At 58.0% G+C, this 12,097-nt stretch overlaps 1 protein-coding gene across 1 annotated transcript in view; it reads left to right on the top strand.

Moving 5' to 3' along the window:
* Positions 1 to 7,272, top strand: part of TMEM132E (transmembrane protein 132E) — a 55,305-nt gene extending 48,033 nt beyond the window's left edge. The window contains exons 6-9 of the mRNA XM_055331058.1: positions 875 to 1,080; positions 2,766 to 3,054; positions 3,978 to 4,169; positions 5,143 to 7,272. Coding sequence (XP_055187033.1) covers positions 875 to 1,080; positions 2,766 to 3,054; positions 3,978 to 4,169; positions 5,143 to 6,198 — 1,743 coding nt within the window. The 3' untranslated portion in view covers positions 6,199 to 7,272. The remainder of the gene's footprint in view (positions 1 to 874; positions 1,081 to 2,765; positions 3,055 to 3,977; positions 4,170 to 5,142) is intronic.
* The last annotated feature ends 4,825 nt before the right edge of the window (positions 7,273 to 12,097 follow it).

The raw sequence follows: 12,097 nt of genomic DNA, 5'->3' as shown, positions 1-12,097 counted from the left end.
GAGCTAGCAGGAGTTTGGGAACAGCTAGGGGCTCATCAGAGATGAGCCACAGCCCGGGCACCCTCCCTGCTCCCTACCAGAGCCTGCAGAATGTCAAAAGCCCGCCAGCTGCGTGATTAGACCCTCCCCAAATGCGAGGGTGTGCACCCATGGGCCTGTACCAACAGGAACACCTAAATGCACTGCACACGAGATTCAGTCCTGAGTGTGCCAGGTCCATACTGGACATACTTGACGGATACACCCACTTACATCTGTCCTGAGTACTGGCCCAGGTATCCACCAATATGTGTTCAGCAAGCACGTGCCCATCCCAGGAAACTTTAGGAACATAAGTTGGTGTCTCAGTGGGCATTTATAAAAGCTGCACCCACTGGTGGCCACCGTCCACCAATCTGTCCTGGTTTTTCCTCTTCCCATCCCCCACCTCCACCCCCTGGCCAGAAGGGTCCCCTCACCTGAAATGAAGCAGCTGCTTATTTTCCTGGGGCCACAGGGCCAGATGGGCCACGGAAGAGTCATGGGTTCAGGACGTGCCCCTCTGTACTACAGAGGACCCTACCGAATGACACCTATGCCAGAGCACAGGCAGTCACGCTGGGAAGGGGAGCCAGCCCTGGGGGATGTGGTCTGGCACACCAGATGCAGCCTCGGGTAAGAGCAGGTGCATGCTGGCTCCCTGCCAGGGAGCAAAACGTCCCCTCATAGCCACTGGGAGATGATCTGTGAAGAAATAATGGGAACAGAGACACCCGAAGTGGACACCTCCCAGAGGAAGTAAATTTGGTGCCTTCCCACACCTTGTTCCTCCCTGTCAGCCCACAGGATGCCCTGTAGGCAAGACATGCCAACCAACCTCCCTTCCCATCCCCAGGTATCCAGCAGCTGCGACTACGTGTTTGTGAGTGGAAAGGAGTCTCGTGGGTCCATGAACGCCAGGGTCACCTTCCGCTATGACATCCTCAATGCCCCTCTGGAAATGACAGTCTGGGTCCCCAAGCTGCCCCTGCACATCGAACTCTCGGACGCACGCCTCAGCCAAGTGAAGGGCTGGAGGGTACCTATCCTCCCCGACCGGAGGTACAGCCCTTCCTCAGGATACTCACAGGTGGACACAGCCCTGGCACATGGTCTGGTCCGCGTATGTGTGTAAGGCCCTAGGTATACACCTGCAGGTCGGTTATGCAGTCAGCACACTTTTATTGAGCAACTACTGTGTGCCAGACACTGATGGGTGCTTGAGACATGGGATGGGTGTGGTGGCTGGTGCCTGACCCAGCCAAGCTCTGGATCCAGCAGAAACTGTCCTATACATGCCACAGGACATGGTGGACATGTGTGTGCAGGGAATCAAGTAGCACATAGGAGAGAACCACCTCCCCTCCAAGACAAGCCAAGACAGGCTTCCTGGAAGAGGTGACTCCTGACCAAGTCTTCAAGAATGGGTGGAAAGGAATTGGCTGGAGAGACAGAGTGAGAGAGTAGCCGGGCCACAGACAAGATGGAGCAGACACAGCAGTGCAGGAGCACACACACCCAGACACATGTACTCGGCCTGTGCATAGCAGGGGTACACTCGTGAGCCCATCAGCCCAGGCATACAGCGACTCACACCAGCCTCCCTGGCTGGGGGGCACCTCACACACCTGACTGTGCATCTCTGGGGCATGTACTTCACATACCCCTCATTGCTGCTGGAGAGAAAAGCCAGACAGAGGAAGAGAGGTGGGCAACTAAGAGAGGAGGGGCTGGGCCGGAGGAGAAGCAGGCGGCCAAGGGAGAGCTGGGCGCAGTCCATTCTATAGAGATTAGGAACAGCCAGGCCATGTAGATCAGAGCCTCTCAGACTTGAAAGTGCATAAGAATCATCTGAGGAGCCTGTTAAAGTGCGGATTCTGATCCAGTGGGTCTGGGAGGGGACCTGTGATTCTGCACTGGGACTAGGTCGGGGAGGACCAGCTTTGAGTAACAAGGGCTCAGTGAACTCTGAAGCCAGACATCTTGGGTTTCAATCTTGACTGCTGTTTACTAGCTGGGCAACCTTAGACGACCTACACAGCCTCTCTGTGCCCCTGTCCCTTCAACTGCAAAGTGGGCACGTTAATACTTACCTCAGCGTGGTTGTGAGGATGCGGTAACGCATCACCTGCGAGCCCTCTGTGAAGAGATGTTCTGGGTGCTCCATCCTTCTACAAGCAGGAGCAAAGCACTAGCCACGTCCTTGACACACTCTCTCTCTAGAGCATGCTTTCCTGACTGTGAATCTCCTAGTTTTAGCATCTTTGGCACTCTGGATAGGCCAAATTTCCCGAGTCATCAAGTCCTGGCTCCCCTGCGCTTACCAGTGCTTGCCTCAGTTTACCTCTCTCCACTGAGGTTTTGTGATAAGCAGGAACCCAGGCCACCAAGCGTTCTGGCCCTCCGTAACAGGGAGCGCCTTTGCTCCAGTTTAGAGCCCAAAACAAGGCCGCGTGCAGGCTTAGCACTGAAAAAGACAGCCCATGCCAGCCTTCAGCACCACCTGTTCCCAGGCCTGGGTGGAGTCCCGCAGAGGCCGAGAGGGAGGGTCCAGAAAGTACCTTCCTAGGAAAGTGAGGACTGGGGCCTCCTGGCTTGGCAGAAGGAGTGGGGCAGGGGGGAGGCTCTCAGGGAGCAGGGGAGGAGCCAGCGGGGCAGGGGGCAGACAGTGACTTGTGCAGTTCAGAGGCAGGTGAGGAGTCCTGACCACCCCCGCCTACCCCCCTCCACTCCACCTCCCACCCCAGGTCAGCCCGGGAGAGCGAGGATGAGGATGAGGAGGAAGAGGAGAGACGCCAGAGCGTGAGCCGTGGCTGCACCCTGCAGTACCAGCATGCCACCCTACAGGTCTTCACCCAGTTCCACACGACATCATCCGAGGGCACCGACCAGGTGGTCACCATGCTGGGCCCGGACTGGCTGGTGGAGGTCACCGACCTGGTCAGCGACTTCATGCGGGTGGGTGACCCCCGAGTGGCACGCATGGTGGACAGCAGCACGCTGGCGGGCCTGGAGCCCGGCACCACCCCCTTCAAGGTAGGCAGGGGCCCTGCCAGTAGCCTTGGTTACCTGTGGGCAGAGAACAGGAATGTTCCTGGGACAGGATTCCTAGGGCCTCAGCCTCCTGGGTCAACCCCAGCAGGCCCCCAAAACAACACACTCTTCCTCCTCCCCCACCCTCCCCCTTCCTGAAATCCCGACATCAGAGGTGATCACCTTCCACTTCCCCTTGGTGAAGGCTCTCCCTGCAAACCCTGTCAACCTTTACCACCTCTGTATGGCTCAGGGTGCGTCCCTGAGAGCACGCGTGGGTGAGGAGAGGGGGCAGGAAAGGGAATCCGGGCACCTAGGAATTCAACTCTGACCCTCCTTCTCTACAACTGGGTGGAAATCATCCCCTAAGAGATTGTCAGTTGTGTGACCGGTTGGCTAGAATCTACCTGCAGATGTGCTTATCTGTAAAGCAACTGATCCAACATTGAAACATGGGGAGCTGTCTCAGTTTTTTTAAAAAAATCTAGATTTCTCGTTTTGCAAAACATGCATCTGGCAACACTGTGTCCACGTGGCAATCATTGGCTGGAGTCAATACTGGTGCCCTCCCTGCATGAGGACGAGTTCTCTTTGCCAGGACCCCACCACTCCCTTTTGTGCCTCTGACGTTGAGGCCAAACATCCGTTGCTATTTATCACTATGTGGGGCTACTGTGTACCTTAAAATCTGCCCACCTCTCTCATCCGTGTTCCTGCCTGGCTCTCATGAGCCCCTGAAACTCACCTGGCCTCTGGATCCTGGTACAGCCCTAAGGCAGAGCCCGAGAGTCCTGCCTCCCAGCCTGCCCCCACTTCCCCCCGGTTCCAGGCGTCTTTTCCAGCAGCACTCGGACTCCTCCCTGGCTGGGAATCCTGGGAGTGCTGCCCTCCTGGCCTTTGCCCACCTCTGTCCCACTCTGCCTCAGGTGGTGTCTCCACTGACGGAGTCTGTGCTCGGGGAAACGCTGCTAACGGTGACGGAGGAGAAAGTCAGCATCACACAGCTGCAGGCCCAGGTGGTAGCCAGCCTGGCCCTCTCCCTGCGGCCCAGCCCAGGGAGCAGCCACACCATCCTGGCCACCACAGCTGCCCAACAGACCCTCAGCTTCCTCAAGCAGGTAACCAGATGCCCAGCTTGCCAACCTGGGGGCTTGGGGTGTGGAAGGAAGAAGGGGACTCGAGCTTGTCCCTCTGCCATGAGGCCCCTAGATTAGGGCTTTAATGGGAGATCCATCTACCGTGGTGCCCTTCACACCTGGCCCACCCCGTTCCCCTGCCATCTGCACAGGGAGGCTGGCCAAGGTCTCGATCCTTGCATCTGCCACCCCGAGATATTCCTGCTGAGGGTTCCCCCTTCTGGATTCTCAAAATGCCCATCACCATCTCTGCCCACCACCACACCCAGGAATTACCCTCACCCATCTCTGGAGCCCCAACTACAGCCTTCCCCCCACCCCTGACACACCAGGACACAGGCTACAAGACAGCGGTGGAGAGGTGACGGGCAGGAGCACAGGGAGCAAGAAGGCAGGTGTCGAGCACTGACCCAAGAATCCCCTGCCCCTAACTTGCTCCATGATCCCAGGCCAGTCCCTCCTCTCGGGGCCCTGCTCCCTCATCTGCAGGGAGGGCAATTCTCAGAATGTTTTAACGGAGGAGAAGGCTTGGATGGGGTATGTGTTCTCCTCAACCTCCACATGTTTAATGAGGATGATCCCAAGGTCAGGCATGGAGATAATGGGGTTACTCCTGCAGCAAAACGGACTCGAGGTAGGCCGTAAGGCAGGATATACGTTTCGGCTCATCAAGGGGAGACAGGGACCTGCATGGTGCAGTATGAGGCCATAATGTTCCCCTTACCCTGCCCCAGCCTCCAGAGGAGGACTTCCTGCTCCCACAGCTGTCTCTAAGCACCTGCCACCTGCTGGGCAAGGTTCCAGTGCTGGGAATTCAGCAGGGGGCCAGATTATCGCAGCGTCTGTCCTCACAGAGCTTGGCATCTGCACAGCATGTAGCAGTGAAACCAGCCAGGAGTAGCTCTCTAACCCCTGTCCCCTTCTCCTCCTCCTCCTCCTCCTCCTCCTCCTCCAGGAAGCCCTCCTGAGCCTCTGGCTCTCCTACAGTGATGGCACCACAGCCCCACTCTCCCTCTACAGCCCCCGGGACTACGGGCTGCTGGTGAGCAGCCTGGACGAGCGGGTGGCCACGGTGACCCAGGACCGGGCCTTTCCGCTGGTGGTGGCGGAGGCCGAGGGGGCCGGGGAACTGCTTCGCGCAGAGCTCACCATCGCCGAGACCTGCCAGAAAACCAAGCGCAAAAGCGTGCTGGCCACGACGCCCGTGGGCCTGCGGGTGCACTTTGGGCGGGATGAGGAGGACCCCACTTATGACTACCCGGGGCCCAGCCAGCCGGGCCCCGGCGGGGGCGAGGACGAGGCCCGGGGCGCCGGCCCACCCGGCACTGGGGTGCCTGCAGCCGAGGCCCCAGGCCCGGGCACTGCCAGCCCCGCGGTGCCACCCACGGAAGACTTCCTGCCGCTGCCCACCGGCTTCCTGCAGATGCCCCGCGGGCTGACGGACCTGGAGATCGGCATGTACGCGCTGCTGGGCGTCTTCTGCCTCGCTATCCTCGTCTTCCTCATCAACTGCATCGTCTTCGTGCTGCGCTACCGGCACAAGCGCATCCCGCCCGAGGGCCAGACCAGCATGGACCACTCTCACCACTGGGTGTTCCTGGGCAACGGGCAGCCGCTGCGGGTGCAGGGGGAGCTGTCGCCGCCCGCTGGCAACCCGCTGGAGACGGTGCCCGCCTGCTGCCACGGCGACCACCACAGCAGCGGCAGCTCACAGACCAGCGTGCAGAGCCAGGTGCACGGGCGGGGCGACGGCTCCTCGGGCGGCTCGGCCCGGGACCAGGCCGAGGACCCTGCCAGCTCACCCACCTCCAAGCGCAAGCGGGTCAAGTTTACCACCTTCACCACGCTGCCCACGGAGGAGCTGGCCTATGACTCGGTGCCTGCCGGGGAAGACGATGAGGAGGACGAAGAGGACCTGGGTTGGGGCTGCCCAGATGTGGCAGGCAGCACGCGGCCCACTGCGCCCCCGGACCTGCACAATTATATGCGCAGAATCAAAGAGATGGCATAGAGGCGCCGTCCCCCCGGGGGGTGGGCTGTGTGTGGGACACAGCTGGGACCCCCGCTCACACTGATGCAGGCCGGCTGAAGTGGATTTTGTACTCCCTGCCCCTGCAGCTTCGCTCTGTGCTGGGTGGCCGCCTACCCCACGCGGTCCTTCCTGCCACCTCACCCCGTACCTGAGGCTGCCACCGAAGGCGGACGGCTCCTTCCTCAGGAGCTTGCTAGGACGAAAGCGATCCCAGGCCTTGTTCTACCCTTTCTGAACATCCTCCCATCTTAGATGACCCCCGGCCCCAAAAGTGAGGCGTGGAGGCCAAGCTTGGGGTGAGGGGGGCCCACACTGTGCCCCTGCCCCCCATGTCCCCTGTCTTCCCCCTGTGTGGGGGAGCTTCTGGGGGGGTCTTGTGTCACAAGCTGCACAAAGACTTTTCTCAAACCACTATTCAGGGATTTCTGTCCTTCAGGGTGGGGAGGCGGCGGCTGCCTACCCTGCTGAGGATCTTGCTGTGGACAAAATATTGGGGGATGGGGAGACACTTGTAGCATCTGCTGGCTTCCAGGTACCCCCCAGTCCCGTCCCAGGACCTGGGAGCTAGCCCTACAGAGAGGTCTTATTTGGGCCAAGGCAGGCACCTTCCTGAGATCTCAGGACTCCCTCCTCTGTCCCCATGGGCTGTGGGCAGGGGCCTAAATGGGGAGAAGCCCTAGCAAGCCAAGCCCCAACACTGTGGTCTGGGCGGCCCAGGGAGGCCCCATCCCCCTGCTGAGCCCACAGTGAGGACAACACTACGCGCCTTAGAGGCCCCTCCTGCTCTGCTGACCACTCCTTCCTCTCTGCAGGGGCAGCCACCCATCCCCCCCAGGGAGCAGAATCTGGTGGGAGGGGGGAGAGGGCACCAGGGGATGCTGTGGAGGACCTGGGGATGGGCAAAGACAGCAGGGAGCCGGGCATCTCCCCTATCGCTCCCAGCCCACAGCCCACTTCTCTCTTGGGTTCTACCCACCACTGTGTCAGATTTTCTTAAATAAATGGGGGTGACCAGATGGGGCCGGAGCAGCCGCCCCCAGAGAACAGAAAGTACATGGTGCCTGGCTCTGTGTCTCGTCCTTGTGCGTGCACACGCACGCTCATGCACACTGTGGGCACACTAAATGACATGAGATCACAACACGGCTGAACCAGGCTGCAGGCCTGCTGCTCCTCTAACATCCACATCCCTTCGGACCCTCTGGTGCTGAGGGGCCACCCGCATCAGGAGAGGACGGATTCGCTGACCCAGAAATGTGACCTCACAAAGATCTGCCTCTTCTAGGAGTTGCCATGATTGGCTCGGGAGGGTGGGCCAAGCCTCAGGGCCTCCAGAGAAAAGGCTTGCAGGGGGTGAGAGGGCACCGAAGGATAAAGAAAGGGGTGAAAAAGCGTTGCTGTGCATACCTGAGCTCACCCTGGATTCCTTCTCCACCTTCACTCCACCTCCCGGAGCAGGTTACTCCCCGCCGCTGTCACGGTCACCAGGTCTCAAGGAGGCCTCCCTTCTCCATGGAGGAAAGCCTGGGGGTCTCTGTGTCCGAGAGCCAGGCAGGAGAGAGCAAAGGCCATTGAGTGGGCCTCTCTCTCTCTCAACAGGCCAAGGGCTCACCCATAGGCTGTGAGGGCACATCTGACCTGTGTGTATGCCCATGGCTTCCCATGGCCCTGGGTCACCACTCCCCAGGATGGGCAGCAGCCCTGGTGGGGGTAGGAGTGGGGGTGGCAGAGACAGGAGGCCTGGCCAGAGCAAGAGCCCAGCCAAGGCTGCCTCCTCCAGTGCCCCAGACAGGTGACTACAGCCCCCAGCATCTGTCCCACAAGGAACCAAGGACAGAACTAGGGCTGCAGTGGCGCCCACCTCAAATGCTGTCACCCACCACGGAAGGAAGCCTGCCTCCGTAATCATCTGCTCAGCGGATTGTGGTAGCCATAGGGTGGTCATGAGGACCAAAGCTCCTAGCACAGACCCTGCTTGTGGAGGTTCTCAGAAAATGAAGTATCTCAGGCCTTAATGTTCAGGATCCATTTGTTTATTTAACACATTAAGCTCCTACTGGGCACTGGGACCTCCTGGGCAGCATGGAGGCAAAACCAGGGACCTGTCCTCTCGGAGCCCCAGCCCTGCTGGGAAGATGGACATGCCAGCTGTCCATGGTTGTCTGTAATGATTGATGGCATATATGATAGCTTTACCATGGGTTGGTGGAACACAGAGGAGGAGGGAGGAGACATTATCAAACTGTGTGTGCTGAGGACAGGGCCTAGAGTTATTCAAGGAAGGGAAGCCAGTGCATGTAAAGGCCTAGAGGCTGCATACTCCATACCCCATGGAAAGAAACCCCAGTTTCTTTCGCTGACATATCTCTGCACATATTATTTCTGTTTCTCTATGCACATATTTCTGGAATATGAGTTCCCAGTGGTAAGGGAGACCCAAAACACACATGCAAAGTTGCAAAGCTCAGAGGCAGTGTAGTGGGCTCAGCATGGACTGGAGACTCAGGCTCAGACTTGAGGTTCAGATCGTTTCCCTCTGACCAGGTGATGAAAGGAAGATTTGGGGAGGCCAGGGACCCAGTTAGGAGGATGCTGCAGCAGGGGGACCAGGGCCAGGGGGAACAGAGCTGAGTGGACACAGTGGCATTCAGGTGTGGAATTGCCAATGACCTTGTCCCGCATGGGGATGGAGGGCAGGGAGAGGACACCAGTCACTGCTCGACACCGAGACCTCCTTCCCAAATGAACCTCAGAGACCAGGCCATTCCAGGAAACAAAGTGGAAGCTATCAACATGGTGTCTGTCAGCATCCATGCTTTCACACACAGGGAAACAAGGACCGGGAGAAGGGGACAGTTGGCCCAAAGTTACATGGCAAACTCTGCTGTGCCTGCCACCCTGTCCTGTAACAGAGCCCCTTTCTCTTCATTCCTCACCCCCTGTCTAAATGCGAGAACTCAGAAGCAATTGCTAGAAATGGCAAGTCCTGACCCTTGTGCAGTTCAAGAGGGAGCAGGCTTGGAGGGAACGAGGCAGGACATTAAGTTAACAGCCCCTCTGGAATGGCCCTGGCACTGAACTTCTCTTTAAAAATTTGTCTTCAACCCCGAAAATGAATCGAGGGACCTTGTAAAGAATAGTTATTGACATAGAGCTGCTCAGGGAGCAGCGGGACACCAGGCCCATGAATCAGCTTGCTAGCAAAATGAGATTTCTTAGACAGCCAGGCCTGGCAAAGGCAAAGCTGGAGGGACAGGGAAACCACGTCGAGCCTGTCCCAGCCCTGGGGCTCAGCTCCCTGCCCACCCCCTGCCCCACCCACACCAGCCCTGCCTGCACCTCCTTGCCTGTCTTCAACAAATCTTGACAGGTGCCTACTAAGTGCCAGACACGATGCTCCCTTTAAGGAAAGGCTTCGGGAGAAGGAGAGGTCTTGGAGCCAAACTGAGAATGCTGAAAATACAACAAATGGGCCAGAGGAAGGAAATTCTCACTTGAAGCGATGATACTTCCTAAGACGGGTTGGTAAGGACTCCTGGAGTCTGACAGTACATTTGCTGTGTGTGATCTTCAGCTGATATATCACCAGCTCTGGGTCCTCACTTCCTCATTTCTATGAACATGGAAATCACCACCACCAGGCAGTGTCCACTGGCCTCTCTCACGAGGCCACAGTGTCTCAACACCAATATTGCTGAGAAGAGTCTAGAGAGATAGGAGTTATTAATGCCGTGTTAAAGAGACAGGAACACAGAGAGGGCAAGTAGCTGGCTGATGGCCTCCAGCTCAGAACTGACCTGGCAAGTAGCTGTCCTCAAAGCTTTGCCAGCTCTGCCATCCTCTACCTGATGCCACCATGGGTTTGGATTTGCCGTATTGGGGTGAGAAGAGCATAATGGAGGAGAAAAGGGGGGTAGGAATGATTACTATCCATGTGTGCCAGAGAGGCAGTGAGTCTCTGGGCTAAGACAGAGCTTGCAAGGTCCCCTGCTCACAGGGAGCTCCCAGTCTTATGAGAGAGACCCGGTGCTGTCCCAGGGGAGCTCCCAGTCTTAGAGAAGAGGAACGGGCCCTCTCCTACAGCAGCTCCCAGCCTGAGGGGGGAAACAAGCCATCTGCCCTTGACAAACACCTAATCTGATAAGCCTGGTCACACCCTGAAGAAAGTACGTGGTGTATACAAACAGGTGCAAGTAAGCACACAGTACTTGCTGCGTGCACTTAGCCCACAGTGCGGAGGGGTGAAGCAAATGTGGAAGGCAGACGGCTAACCCAGAAAGACAGCCTGGAGCAGGGCTGCTGGTGGCACTGAGGGGAGTCATAAGAGGGGTCTACCAGATGGCTGGGAAGTCAGGCATCAGCACTTAGAGGTTTAGGAGGTGAGATGGATTTTTTTTTTTTCTTTTTTTCTCCCTGGCAGAAGGAAGGGAGCCCTAAGGGAACCTGACCAAGAGGAATGGGTGTGAGGATGGGAGGAAGTGACTATCCCTCAGGTGACCCTGGAGCAGCCCTGGGCTGTTGGAGAGAGCACTGCTGTCCAGGCATGAGAGAGGCTGGGGAGATGGCCCCAACCCTTTCCACCTCTCAGGGAGGAAAAGGTGCCTGGCACCCAGTGGAGAGGCCTGGATCAGAGCCAGGAGGCTTGGCTTCCAGTCCCCTGGGCAAGCCCCCTCACAGTGAGACCTGGCATGAGTCTCTGGCCTTCCTCTGTGAGACAAGGACTCTGGACGAGCTATTGTCAGACGGCCCTCCCCGGACTGAGCCTTTGTGCCCTCCCATCAGAAGCCCAAAGGCAACCCATATGCAGACCCATATACATAAGTTCAAGCACAGGAATCATTGTGCCTGGCACCCCCTCCCTGGATGCTTAGACTGGACCTCAGGCAGGGGCACTGGGGCTGCTCCCTGCAGCTCCTCCCTCCAGGGGAGGTCCTGCCAGCCTGGAGAACTGACAGCAAGCAGAGGGAAAATGAGTAGAGCCCTGGCTTGGATCTCTGTGCCCCATCTTTAGCACATAGCCCAGCACTTGCCCTGAAAGTGGACTCCACCTACAGCCTGGCCCCATGGACCTATCAGGGAAGAGGGTAGAAGAAAGTTGCAGAGAGTGAAGGGTCCCCCTAGCCTCCCTGCTCTCTGCCTCTCATTATTTACTCCTACCACTGACTCCACACATACTTTGCCCTCCAAGAGACAGGGTGGAGTCCACCCCTCCCCTGGATAGGACACTGGTCTAGGGCCGCCTCCCTCACACACATTTGCCCACTCCATGGGGTCCTCTTGCCTCTGCCCACCTCTTCCTAGTTGCTTTGGTCCATATTCCAGTCCCCTGGGTGAGATGGGAAGGGGTGGGCCCAGGGGACGGGAGCTGGACTGTGGTGAGCCCTCTGGGCAGGGACTACTTCCCCAGGGGAGGGTAGAGGGGAAGAGGGGAAGCAAAGAGCATCCTCAGCATCTGGGCTTCTCTAGGAAATCTCCAGAGATGCCAAAGCCATGAGGTGACCCTCCACCCCAGCAAACCCTGCTCAATGAACAGACACAACAAAGCACAAGGAGTACCCGGTGATTAAATCGCTGCCTTTGTCAGAAGATGAGAAACTAGGCTCTGGGGAGTGGCAGGGTGAACTGAGCACTCGGGGAACACACTCCCTACACGCGCACAGAGTGCACAGAAACGCACACTCTCTGAGCACTGCTACTCACTCATGTGCCCGCCAAACTGGCTGCCCCCAACATGCATGCATACTTACACAACACACACATGCATACATGTACACACACGCATATGCACACGGCGGTTGCACACTACAGCCCAGTGCGGTCACAAGCAGAGGCAGCTAATGTTTGAGCACATGATGGGGGCAGAGCCCTCCCAGCCCCA

Source organism: Nyctereutes procyonoides, unplaced genomic scaffold (genome assembly GCF_905146905.1).
Source record: "Nyctereutes procyonoides isolate TBG_1078 unplaced genomic scaffold, NYPRO_anot_genome, whole genome shotgun sequence".
Classification (NCBI taxonomy): Eukaryota; Metazoa; Chordata; class Mammalia; order Carnivora; family Canidae; genus Nyctereutes; species Nyctereutes procyonoides.
The sequence above is the reverse complement of the archived record's forward strand: the minus strand, read 5'-3'. Positions and strand labels throughout refer to the sequence as shown.